Below are 13,965 nucleotides of genomic sequence, written 5' to 3'. Positions count from 1 at the left end.
ATATACTTTAATTTGTTGGGTTATAAAGTGGTCAAATAGTGTACATCTCAAACATGCTATTCTAGAATATGCACCAGGCGTATGATTTTTGTCAACAATGGACTGTTAGAGCATCCACATCAGATACCTTATTCAAATATTTTACCTTAAATTTTGGATAAGGTAGCTAAAAATTCTTTGCATCAGCTACCCTATCGATTCCCTAAATTATGCATTTATGAATAGTACTTCTCTAAATTTAGGAAATGGATTCCATTCCCTAAACATTATAGAGGAGATAGAAGAAATAGGGAAGCTGATATATGATGTATTAAAAAGTGGATATCCAAATTTAATAAAGTAACTTTTTTATCCTAAATTATGCATTTTGGATAGAGAAGCTGATGTGGATGGTCTTAGACTATGCATTTATTTTGCAGGTGGTACTGGCATCAATTTGACACCACCTCCAGCAACAATAATCAGGTCAATCTGAAACTCTTGTTTTTAGTTGCTTATAATTTTTTTTTCCAAACATTGACACGGTTTAGCACAATTGATAATAAAACATGAAATTTCTAGCCCCTTTGATTAACAATTTAGATCTATATGATAATTGAGAAATCAGATGAAAAGAAATAAAATGGTTTATGGAGCATGGTTCAAAGTCTCCATCCCCTGTTGATATCTGATTGGATTCTGATCAGTCAAGGTTTTCTGACCCAGTCGTACTGTCAGGCACAAACTTTTTTTTTTCTAAAGATGATAAAAATAAAATAATATATTGGAAATTACATGCACTGGAAACAGCCTCTTGCAAAAAGCAGGGTAAGGCTGCGTACAATGGATCCTTCCCCGGGACTCCGCATAGCGGGAGCTTCGTGCACCGGGCTGCCCTTTTTTTTATTATTATTCAAAACTATTTTAGATTGGTTCTTTTTTTAGTATATATTCGATGACCATATGAAGTGGTATTAATGGAGGTCTAAAACTGACACCGAAAGTTAAAATGAGTTTTTGTTAGGTGGACATTACTTGGAATCTTCTATGATCTAACCAAAACTAAAAATAAAATAAACCAAAACCTCCTTTTACTATAAACCTGACAGATTCTCAAGTAGAAGCATCCAACCTTTAACTTCCTTTTACTATCAGCCAACCAGATTTTTAAGTGAAAGCATCCAACCTTTAACTTCCTTTTACTATCAGCCAACCAGATTTTTAAGTGAAAGCATCCAACCTTTAACTTCTTCTTAGAACCTTGTGAGCGACAATAGCAGCTAAGAACCAGCTTATACCATTTAGTTGATTAGGTGCCACATATCAAAAACCCAAATAGTTGAGGCACTTTTCCTTCTTTTTAGTTGTATCAAGCATCTGCAGTTCCATAAGATCTAAATGAGAGAAAATATATTAAAATGGTACGAAAATGTTGAAATACAACTAATAAGTTCTGTAATTATTGGATGCATGAGGATAGAGACACCAAAGAGAACTTTAGTTTACACGATTAAAATTAAAAGTGATCTAAAAAAGATCTTAATATCACTAGCTATACCTACTTAGCAATAAACTCATGCATTTTCTATATAATGAGACAAAATGTTCTTGAGGGTCTTCTTACCTTCAATGTTTGGTCAATTTTAACAGTGAAGAAGCCTTGGAAGCATGTAAACGGCGAGTTGAAATAATAGCAAATACTCTATATTTGGAAGGATTTTCACGCATTGATGCCTTTGTTAATGTACACACTGGGGAGGTAAATCTTCTGGTTTTTACACCAATCTGTTTGCTTCAAAGATCATCACTTGGACTGTGATACACCATACCATTTACCCCACCAAAAGTAAATGGAACAATATTATGCTCTTTTTCGTTCTTTTTGGGCTTACGCATGCATGTTTGTCGTTCCAATGCCTACCTAATCATTCTATTGGCAGGTCATGGTGATAGAGGTGAATACCGTGCCAGGGATGACTCCATCTACTGTCCTGATTCATCAGGTAACTTATCGAATCATTGCAAATGTTGCATTACCGTTTGGCAATTGGCATTGATCTTCTTTTGGTTCTATTCTCAGGCACTGAATGAACAACCACCTATCCATCCTCGAGAATTTTTTCGCACCGTTCTTAACTTTGCTCTTAAGAGATCCAACTAAATCCCTCCACGCCGAAATGTGTTTCAGCAGTGTTTTCAAATTTCTCAATTTGTCATGCTCGTTACAGGTCAATCTCTGGGTGTAAGTGTTGTATTTTGGAATCATGATGCAATGGCTGTGTTGTTTCCTATGGAATGTGTAAAATGTGTTATGTTAGGGGTTGATTTGTAAAAAACCAACAATAAACAATATGGTGAAGGGAAGTAATTGTAGTAGTTCATTTCCTTTTCTAACTATTTTGATTGTCAAAATTTACCTATCTTGAGAAAATAATATTATCATTTGAATTCTTAAGAAAAAAAGGAGTATATTTTTCATATATATAATAGAGTTTAGGGTTTAAGGGTTTAGGTATCCGTTAGGATTTTTTTAATGTTATGTATATATATATTAATGGTTTTTTGGTAAAGACTATAATTTTTAGATAACTCTATATATATATATTTTGTATGTAGTGTGATAAAATTATTATTATTTGTATAATCCTCAATGATTATTTTAAAATGTTATTACAAAGTCATCTTATAGAATTATTTTTTTTATTAGAATTCCAAATCAATATAATTTTTCTTAGTTTTTCATAACTAATTAGATTTTGATAAACGGGAGAAAAGGACATTTTTTATGGTAAAAAAATATAAATCACGGATTTTTTCCAAATAAAAAACATTTTTATTAAAATATATTTTATCTTCAGAATAAGTCGTTTATATTTATTATTAATTGTCGGTTAAAATAAATCGTAAGATATCTGTTAATTTTTATATGTCTATATAAAAGAAAGTTATGTAACAGCAAAAAATCCAATTAATTAATCACCGGCGAGCACTTGAGACGTCGCCTCCCCGCTTCTCTCCTGACTTCGCCGCTCAACTTCAACGCCAGACCGTCGGCGATCAGGTGACTCGGACTGATTTCGCTGAGGGCCATTCAGCAGGAACGTTACTTCCGGCGCTACACGAAACTAGCGCCGCCTCAAAGAAAGAACCCTAAACCATTAAAATCCGGAGATATTACTTCGGCCCCCTTTTCCCTGTGATGGCGCGGAGGGAAGAGAAGCGACGGTGCACAGAAGAACCTTGCATTGAGGATGTGCGCTGCCCTCGGCGGATGTATGATCTTATGGCATAGTTTCAGTTCATCGAAAAATTTGTTTTTTGCTCCGTCCTGGGTGGTCTTAACTGTTTCTTTTGATATGCGCAGAAAGCGTATTAGGTTTAGCGCGTTCTCTGGCGAGGGGATAAGGAATTCAGCGGATTTGAGGACTGTTCAGAATGGGTTACTTAATCTTCGAATGGTATCATTTTTCTCCTGGAAAGCATGTTGTTTGGTCTTTTTAGTTCTACAGTGTACTTTATGCGGAGTGCACTACAATGTACATTGTTAAGCATGTTGAATTGCTAAATCATTCTGATTTTGTAGTGTGCCCAAACGATGCTGGAGTTTGTGCTACATACCATGGCCGTTTTCTTTTAATTTTCTTTTTCATTTCCATTTTCTCTTTACATGGAAGAGGTAAATTGAAAGAGAAAATTCATGAAGCAAATGCATCCTGAGACATTTTCCTGAGATAATGAAGTGTGTTGTGTACTAGTGGCACGACTATTTCTCACATGTCTGATTTTTTGTTATATTTTTGTTCACCTATTGAGGAAAAACTCCGGGAAACATATTTAAGATGATATGTACATATACTTAAATAACTAATAAATGTTATAGTTAGACGATATGAAACTATAGTAAATATGCACATCAAACAAGGAAAAGAGATAAAAAAAACTTAGTTAGCAATAATAAAATAAAATAAAATTTATTTAAATATAGATGATGATAGGGATATAATCTAATAGCATAGAAAAATCCATATAGCAGACTCTATATAGTGGGATAAGACTTGATTGTTGTTATACTTCTCTTCACCAGTATGAATATTAAGCCAATTGCAATGTTGGTAAGATTCTAACTCAACTAAGAAGCTAATGTAGCTTGATGAGTGAGACATGTTGATTATTCTATTCTTTCGAACCTTAGTTTTAGAAGAACACGTTGCACATTGGTGATCTTGAGATGGTGTAATCTGGTGTGGTTATGTTCATTGTCTTACTGATATTTTTATTTTTGTTGATGTGCACTCTAGTTAGAATTCCATATCTTTTTTAAAGAATGTTGTTGAAGCTATGTCATGTTGCTTCACAGGTTCAAAATTACTTGTGCACTCAAAAGAATCCGGAGACATTAGTTGCTTCCACTCAGGCTTCATTTCTGATTACGCAGAAAGATACCTTCTATGATCGAGCTGCATTCTCTCTAATGTGCTGCTACATGGGTGATGCTATGGATCATGTTGATTTGCCTGTACCAGCTATTATGAAGGCAATATTCTTGCTTAAGCCCTAGTTTAGGATACAACAAGTACTTGTTGGAAACATAGGGCTTTCTCATTCAAACTTCAGTTGTTTCCTCTACTTCTCCCCTTCTCGTTCAAACATAGGCATTACTTGTTCCAAATTGATTGCTTTGGCCTAGCTTTTCCAATTAAGTTTACTAATATGCTGGTGTTTTGTTAACATATTTCTTTGTTCTTTGCAGCCTGTTGAACTATGGACTGGGAAGCAACTTTTCAGTGTTCTTGTGCGTCCTAATGCACACACAGAGGCATTTGTTAACCTTATAGTCAAAGAGAAAATATATACAAAATATGAGACCATGTGTCCCAGCGATGGATATGTATATTTTCGTAACAGTGAGCTTATAAGTGGGCAAGTAGGGAAGGCAACTCTAGGTGAGTAACTGTAAACTTCCTCTTTTAAGGAGAAATTATTTATTGTTCTCTTTTATGGTTGACAAGGATCCAGTTCCTAGTTTAACTTACCTAACACTTTTGTGTTTTCTAGAATCCTGTAAGAAGCCCGTCAAAGAAACCATCTAATTCTTCTTTCTCATGTTATATGAACCTACTTCTACGATAATAAGATAGTTTTACTACTGTAATTTGTCATCAATTCTAGTTCTTGCTAGGATTATATTATCGATACAGTTTTCATTAGTGGATATTTGTTATTAAAGAAATAGCTACCTTGGCTGCTTTACAAAGTTTATGTAATATGATTGCATTGTCATCCAACTTCTATATGACAAAACTTATGTTCTTTTTTCAAGGCAATGACAACAAGGATGGCCTATTCTCTGTTCTCCTAAGAGATTATAATTCTCATGCTGCTGCAAGTTGTAAGAATCGATTGGCTAAGTTAAGGTAATATATTCTCTTCCCTCGTGTCATTCAAGTTATAGGCACTCTTTTCCCATCTAACTACGATTTTTGGGGGATAATGATGTAATAGAAAAAATGGAATCATTGGGATAAAATCAACTCGCATCTTCTGTAAACTAATATTCTTATTATCCCATTTAGTTTCTCACAACCTCACAATTGTAATCGGCTTCAATGCTATTATATAACTCATATTAACATTATATAATTCCATAAATAACTAATAATGGTATTATGTCAAATTAAGCTGCATCAATCTTCTCTCTGAGGAAATGAGTTTCATTCTGAACATATTTAGTTTTGTCATGTCATACTATACCGTATGCAATACTTCTGACTGATTCCTTATCGAAATCGAACTTCATAATTTCCTTTATTATTTTGAGATGCATTACGCCCCAGATGGCTTTGATATTTTGTTTTACTCATTTTGTTCGACTATCTATATTGCTGTGTTCAGTGCCAGGTGGCTATGGAACCATGGATTTTCAGTTGGCATTGATGATGTTCATCAGGTGATGTATCAAATCTAAGAACGACAACATGTCCATGACAATGAAAATGTTGCATTATCGTTTGGCAATTGGCACTGATCTTCTCTTTTGGTGCTATTCTCAGCCACCGGCAAAGCAACCATCTGTCTGTCCTTGAGAATTTTTTGCAGCCCCGAGTTATAACACAGACGGTGGATGCATGATATCTCTGGCGTAATGATTAAGGGTCGATTCTTAGAAACTGACGATCTGGAGTTTATTTCACCATGTGTCTATGACTTATATACCTGTATTTACTTTCTTTCATGATCGACACTAAGGAGTCGCTAAGATAACGAATCTATTTTTTGAGAATTTTTTAGATGGTTCCTAACTTTACTCATAGGAGATGTAACTAATCCCGCATGCAGATATGTGTTAGTGTTGTCGAATTTTTCAATGTATATTTGTGATGGTTGTTTGAGGTCAATCTCTCAGTGTCGACATTGTATTTATTGTTTGGTAGAGCATTTACTTGTTAGTTTGGGATTAGGATGCGACTGTTTTGTCGTCGAATGGGTAAAATGTGTTACGTTTGGAGGTATTTGTCAGTAACCTACAATAAGCAATATGGTTACGAAAGTAATTGTAGTTGTGCATTCCTTTAGGAAAAACTTTTACCTTAAATAGATCGTTTAGTGTTTTTTTTAATGTTATGTATATTTTGATGGTTCAGATGTTTAAACGTAGAAAATCAATGAGCGTCCCAGATTATACAGGTCAGGCATTAAAAAAAAAAAGGTAAAAACAAAAGGGAATTTCATTAGATGTTTCTATCTCAAAAATATCCTTTATTTTAGCATTGTTATGGTGGCTATCTTATCGTGGCTACAATGGGTACAAGCTACTCTATAGTTGTTATATGATTGTAGTTAGATTTTAAAATCTTGAAACTTTTATATATATATATATATATATACACTACAAAAGAAATGTATTAGGTGTTGTATGAGTTCAAATTCTCTATCCCGAACTCTGGTGTTTTCTTTGTCCCACTCGTCGATCGGACGCGACAGCTCACATCTCAAGGATGTCATGCGCATCATGAGGATGCCACACACATTTCAAGGATGTCATGCCCATTCGATCAGCGACGGGGCATAGGGACACGGGAGTTCAGGACAGAGGATTCAAACTCGTGTTGTAGAATTTAGCAGCTATATAATATTTCTGCCACATGTCATACACTATTTTCGAGTGCCCCACACAGTTAGTTGTACAATCATCTGTAGAAATGTAAATAAGGAAACCGAGCAGACTACTATGTGGGAGGGTATTTTTTGTCAGCTTCGTCAGGAATCAATTCCTACCTATTTCTATAAATCTACCATGTAGTTGTTGTTTCTAAAGCATGAAATATAGAAATAGAAATATGCAAAACTCACAGTAATGCTCGGAAAAGAATATCAGAGAAGATATTAAAGAATAATTTACCATCAGAAGAACGATCACGAACAAATTAGAAAGTTCTTCAAGATTCACAAATCAAAATCCACAAAGGTATGTTCTTCTTCGCCAATTACTTGCTCACCACCTCTCCTTTTAATTCCTTGGATGCCTCTTATATAAAGCCAAGCGACTATAATGTCGCTCATAAAGGAGGAAAATAAAGGGTCGCTCATAAAGGAGGAAGATGAAGGAAAAGAGGCACCTTTTTATCTTCGTAACTCTTACATCTCCCATTTATCTAAGTCAATCCATAAAGGTCAACTAGTCACAAAAACTATATAAATCATATATACTATATTATAATTAAGTCATAAAAGACAGAGCAAAACACTAATTAATCATAAAGATCAAATTAGAACATTTAATTCATACTTTAAGAAAAATGGTTCGTGCGACAACAAGTACACTGAGCAATTATTGGTAAGAAGATTATTATACCTTACATAGCTGTTCTATAGAACGAATTAGGGCATCCAGGTTATCACTTAGGCACTCGCGATTTGATCACCAGCTATGAGAATTTGTAGGAAATTTTCCCTCCAAATGAGACGTGCAACCAAAGGATGCTGGACTTCTTGGCTGTTCGCCGCGAGCGCTTCTCAATTTATCTTGATGGTCAATGCAAAAATTCTGTTGGGTCGTGCCAGTCAACACAAGGCTAGTCAATGAGGTTAGCTGGGTTTATCATTTTCTATAGAACGAATTAGAGACATCAATAACTTACTTTTACCCCAAATTAAATTATTTATATAAATATAAACATCTCTAATCCCTCATAGCGATAATTATGTTGGGAGCATGTTTAATATTCAATATTCACAATCACTTTTATACATAACAAAAATGGGTCAATCAGTGAATAACATCAAAAGATGTAAATCTATTTAATCTTCCTTTCTAGCTAGAATCTATTCATTTTAATCAGTCGTTTTCCTAATTATGCTCCATAGACTGAATTATCAATAGTCATATGATACATACTAAAGTTGTAGTCATTGATTAAAACTTCAAGTAAACATTTAAATAGTCCATTAAGGTGAAATTGAGATTAACTTATACTCTCAAGGGTCTCACATAGTAAAGAAGCAGGGATCCATTCTCCTATTACTTTTATTGTCGCGATAGCACATGTGATATGTATCACATACTACGATGTTATTCTCTTTACTAAAAAAAAGAGTATGTTTTTCTCAAATTTAACATCGTACAAATTTTAATCTAGACATATTTAATGTTGAATCCTGAATTCAACTCATGAATTCAAATATGGCTTCCAATAGGTTTAGTAAATGGTGAGTTCATTTACTTTGATCATTATTAACACATAAATGATCTCATCTTGACAAAATTATTAAGACGACTTTAACTTATGAGTATGTATCTATTTACAACTACATAAGTTATCTTATAAGTAACGGTATTATCTCTATTTATACTTAACAAACAGAAATAATTGTCCATGTGAGTTGACCAAACTCAACTGCCAATATGTTTATCGAGACTTTATTCAAATGTAACAAAAACATATACATTGAATAGATCATGACATTTTTATATATCTAATTATCTTTACAATACGTTGTATTCTTTGAAGTCCCAAAAACTTCACATGTCCTTGAAATGACTCTTTAGTTAATGACTTAGTAAAAGGATTTGCAAGCATATTATGTGTAGAGATGTACTTAAGAACTATCTTTTTCTTATCAATAATATCTCTTACAAAATTATACTTAATTTCTATATGCTTATTTTTGCTATGATATTTGGGATCTTTAGAAAAAGTATAGCAGCTTGACTGTCACAGTACATTATAACATGACTCCCACTATTCTTAACAATTTTTAGATACTTCAGAAATCTTCTTAACTAGACAGCCTCTTGCACAGTCATTACACAAGCCACATACTCAGCTTCCATTGTCAACAATGTTACACAAGCTTGTTTCTTGCTATTCTCTGAGATGACGTCACCATTTAGCAAGAAGATATAATCAGATGTAGATTTTCTATTATTGATGGCCCCCGCGCAATCTACATTTGTATAGTCACTCAAGCTCATATTTGATCATGGAAATAGAGATAATAATCCGCTGTCCCTTTGAGATATCTGAATATCCTCTTCACTACTTCCAGTGTCTTGATTTTGAGTTTGACTGAAAATAACTAATTAAGCCAACAACATAGCTTATATCAGAACGAGTACACAACATAGTTTACATTAAACTACCAATAGTACTAACATATGATTTTTTTTCTTCATTTTAGCTATTTCTTTAGGAGTCTTGGGATATATACTTTTGCTCAAAATAATATTTTTCATTGTAGGTGTTTGTTCAATATTATAATCTGACATATTGAAGTGATGTAACATCGTAGTGATATAAGCCTCTTGAAATAAACCCAAAAGTCTTTTTGATCGATGTCTAATGATCTTCACTCCTAAGATGTACTCAATTTCTCTCATATTTATTATATCAAATTGTGATGAAAGTCATGATTTAACTTCTATCATACACTTTATGTTACTTTTAGCTATTAGTATATTATCAACATATAATGATAAGAAGATAAACTTTCTTTTTCATTTCTTAGGTAAAGACAATGATTCTCATTGATCATTTCAAAACCATAAGATAAAATGATTTTAATAAATCTTATGTTTCATTGTCTTGACATTTACTTTAACTCATATATAGGCTTTTTAAATCTACATACTCTATTCTCTTGGCTTTCAGCAATGTAACCTTCTGGCTGTGTCATATAAATTTCCTCATCAAGATTACCAATAAGAAAAGCTGTATTTACATTCATCTGATGTAATTCTATGTCAAATTGTGCTAATATAGCTAAAATAACACGTATTAATACAAACTTAACAATTGGGGAGAATGTCACTTTAAAATCAATACTCTTCATTTGGGTATATCCTTTTACAACTAATCGAGCTTTGTATCAATTAATCAATCCATCTGCTTTCCTCTTAATTTTGAGAATCCACTTATTCCCAATGAGCCTTCGGCCTGGAGGAAGATTAACTAAATTCTAAACTTGATTCTTTTTTATAGACTCCATTTCTTCATCCATTGTAATTTTCTATTCTTCTCTAACTAAGAATTTCAAAGCTTCCTCAACCATTTGAGGTTCCTCATCGTCAACTGGGAGAAACACCAATGCCTTATTCTTAATGTTAAACATTCTTTAAGAAATAATCCGATGACTACTTCTTCGTAGATTAGATGGTTGAGAAACTGACTCATTCATCGACAAATCACTCTCACTAGGTTGACTAGATTCAGGCATCTCTCATGATATCTGATTTGTTGATAAAGGAATATTATCCTCCTCTATTGCAAATAAAGGAATCGTTTTATCAACTGTACCTCATGTTAGGTACTTAGTTTTAAGAAAAGTAGTATCTTTTGACTCTATTTCAGAGATGGTTTCATCTGATCACTCATTAATGAAGCAATAATCCTTAAAAGTCTTAGAATATCTTATAAAAATACACTTTTACCTCTGAATCTTAATTTTTCATATTTGTGAGTCTTATTATAAATGTAGGCAGTTGACCCTCAATATTTCAGATTACTCAAATATTGCTTCTGTCAATTCAACGTTCATATAAAGTAGTTGGAATAGATTTAGAAGATATTCGATTAAGTATATAGGTTACAGCTAATAACGTATCCCCCCTATAGGAAATAGACAAATTAGCCTAAGTCATCATAGACCTAACTATATTTAGAAGAATTCAATTTCTTCTTTCAACAACCCCATTTTACTATGGAGTTCCAGGGATAGTGAGTTGTCTAATAATCCATTTATCATTACATATTGTCTTCAATTGATCAGACAAATATTCACCTCCACGGTTAGTGCACAGGTTTTGACCTTATTTTCCAATTGATTTTCAACTTCGTTCAAGTAACGATTGAAGCAATCTAGTGCTTCAGATTTGTGAGAAATCGAATATAAATGATCAAATCATATGAAGTTATCAATAAATGTAATAAAAATGAACTTTCATTTCTAGCTTTCACATTCATTGGACTATAAAATCTGAATGAATTAATTGCAACGGTGATTAAACTTTAATAGTTTTACCAAATAGTTTCCTAGTTATTTTTCAAGCAAGACAATACTTACATATAGACAAGTTAATTTTAGTATGAGTATCTAAAAGGTTCTCTTTAACCAATCTATTTATTCGTTCTTGTCCTATATTCTAGTCTAGCATGCCAAATTTATCATTAATATCAACATCATTAGTAAGAGCAATATTTAAAAAACAATCATCATTTCCATAATTATTGTTTTGTTCTATATAAAAAATCATGAAATCATTTGTTATATAATCATTTCCAATTAACACAGAGTTAATGCGAAGTTCTACATAACGACTATACAAGTTTACACAATAACCTAAATCAAGAAGACTAATAATGGGAACCAGATTTTGTCGAATCTCAAGAGCATATAGGACATCATATAGAAACAAGGTTCGTCCACCACATAGGTTGAGTTTGTAAGTGTCAACTCCTTTGACTTCAATTCCTCTATTATTTTTCATATATATCCATTTGTTGCTAGCTGTTACCTGACGACACTCCACGTATGTAGGTCAATCACGAGCTACATGGTTTGTTGCTTTTGAATCTATAACCCACAAAGGATAAGAATCAGCTAACAACACTAAATTAGCAACATAATGCTCATGAAAAGAAGTTAAATTCTGAGCAAAGCGGCCTTTCTTGCCACAGTTATAACTTATAACAAGTCAGTTTGCTTTTATGTTTCTTTCCATACTTCTTTCCTTTAAGATTCTTCTTGATTGAGCCTTGCCCGGCAACAACACTAGCTTCTTTTCCTTTTCCCTTTCCCTCTTTGAACCATTTTTTCTTATTATTGGTACCAAAATCTTCAGCTACAAAAGTTTGTCCAGTAATCCTTGTGGATTCTATTCTCTCTGCCTCAAATTCAACATGACTTGAGACATCAGTAAAAATCTCAATGCTTTCACTATGTGTCAGATTCTATTTCATTGTGTCTCAAGAATCGGGAAGGAAACAGATTATTGTTTGAACATGTTGTTCATTAGTTAACTTATGACCAACAATCTTTAGCTCCTGAATCATATTCATCATTTTCCTCAGATATCGGGTCATGGCGACATTCAGGCTCTTTTTGCAACTGTCAAACTTAGTTGTCAACTGACGAAGTTTATTGAAACTTACTCCATTGTACTTTTCTCTAAGGGTTGCCCAGACAGCATGAGCCGATGGTAATGACTCATATTCAAATATTAGGTTATCTACCATTGAACTAATTAATATTTTCTTAACAGTGGAGTCATTCCTTTTTCATGCCCTATAGGCACTAAGGCCACGTGTGTGTTGTGTTATAGAACCATTAGTCGATTCTTCCATGAACTCATTTACAGTCTTTAAAACTTTTTGTTCCTCAAGAACGTATTGTATTTTGATGTGCCAGATTTTGTAGTTATCTCCATATAATTTCTCTCTTTTATTAAGTTCAGCTATGATGTTCTTAGTCGTCATAATTTATAAATAAATATATTATTTAGTTATTCAGTGTAATTTATATGTATACAATTAGCAATTGACTCAATGTAATTTGAGTTGGTTTACAAACTCAAGTGATACTACATTTCCACTCATCATTTGTATAATTCAATCTAATCAACATTGATTAATTCCATCACATACATCCTATCAAATAAACTAATCATAATCAAGTTAGTTAACACATAACTTAGCTGTTTTTCATAAAATATAGCACTATTCATATAAAACAATAATTTCCACTACATTATTTTCATAAAAAATAATTGAGCTAACACCGTTCGTGCATAACGATAGTAACAGAACACTAATACTATATATAAGCTAGCACCGCTCCTATTAGAAAAAATACTAGTGCAGTGGGCAATACTATTCCGTTCATCCCGGACTTGATGAAGGCAAGATCAACCTTAGAATTATCCATCAGATCCTTATTTAGATCCATTGGATCCTCCACACACTCTTCCAGATCTATCACACACTCTTCCATATCCTCTTCTTAATCCTCCTTAGATTCTTCGGGACTCATTTATAGATTCTCCTCATATTCTTTGAGATCTATTTCTAGATCTTCCTTAGATTATTCGAGATCCTCCTCTGGATTCTCTTTTGATTCATCAGAGTCTCATGCTAAATAAAATAAATCTCTGTGCATCTCTAAATATGATATGCGCCCTTCAGAACGATCCCATAGTTGATGTGTTATGTCACTAAGATGTCTAGGACTAGAAACCCTTCTTTCTTGAGTTTTTAGAACAATCGATCAACCCGATCAATAAGCCATCTAACTCTATGAACCGAGTCATAATCAAGCTCCTTAATTCTTCTCCCAAAGCTCATGTTGTTGTATATTGCGACTATTCATCATGTATATTGTCCATGGTATCTAGAATTGAAAATAATAATGTCAGTATAAAATTGACAAACTAGTAACAAAACTAGTCAAATTCAATTCTCACATATGTATGGAAAAATATACAAAATCCATAAG

At 33.1% G+C, this 13,965-nt stretch overlaps 2 protein-coding genes across 2 annotated transcripts in view; both read left to right on the top strand.

The window, feature by feature from the left end:
• The window catches only part of LOC122014354, a 31,572-nt gene extending 29,196 nt beyond the window's left edge, over positions 1–2,376 (top strand). The window contains exons 21-24 of the mRNA XM_042570570.1: positions 420–465; positions 1,630–1,738; positions 1,920–1,982; positions 2,060–2,376. Coding sequence (XP_042426504.1) covers positions 420–465; positions 1,630–1,738; positions 1,920–1,982; positions 2,060–2,140 — 299 coding nt within the window. The 3' untranslated portion in view covers positions 2,141–2,376. The remainder of the gene's footprint in view (positions 1–419; positions 466–1,629; positions 1,739–1,919; positions 1,983–2,059) is intronic.
• A 588-nt stretch (positions 2,377–2,964) lies between these two features.
• On the top strand, positions 2,965–6,405 carry LOC122015974 (DNA-directed RNA polymerase III subunit 1-like). Its single transcript, XM_042573088.1, has 7 exons — positions 2,965–3,252; positions 3,344–3,437; positions 4,337–4,513; positions 4,730–4,922; positions 5,300–5,393; positions 5,872–5,926; positions 6,030–6,405. Exons 1-7 carry the CDS (start codon positions 3,179–3,181, stop codon positions 6,060–6,062), a joined length of 720 nt encoding a protein of 239 aa, XP_042429022.1. The 5' UTR covers positions 2,965–3,178; the 3' UTR covers positions 6,063–6,405.
• Positions 6,406–13,965: the final 7,560 nt, after the last annotated feature.

This window comes from Zingiber officinale, chromosome 8B (genome assembly GCF_018446385.1).
Source record: "Zingiber officinale cultivar Zhangliang chromosome 8B, Zo_v1.1, whole genome shotgun sequence".
NCBI classification, from domain to species: Eukaryota; Viridiplantae; Streptophyta; class Magnoliopsida; order Zingiberales; family Zingiberaceae; genus Zingiber; species Zingiber officinale.
The sequence above is the reverse complement of the archived record's forward strand: the minus strand, read 5'-3'. Positions and strand labels throughout refer to the sequence as shown.

Excerpts from the sequence above, each read along its gene's own strand:
- LOC122015974 (XM_042573088.1), top strand. The coding sequence starts at position 3,179 with ATGGCGCGGAGGGAAGAGAAGCGACGGTGCACAGAAGAACCTTGCATT. Across the intron at positions 4,514-4,729 it reads CTGTACCAGCTATTATGAAG|CCTGTTGAACTATGGACTGG; the intron begins GCAATATTCTTG and ends TGTTCTTTGCAG. Across the intron at positions 4,923-5,299 it reads AGTAGGGAAGGCAACTCTAG|GCAATGACAACAAGGATGGC; the intron begins GTGAGTAACTGT and ends TCTTTTTTCAAG.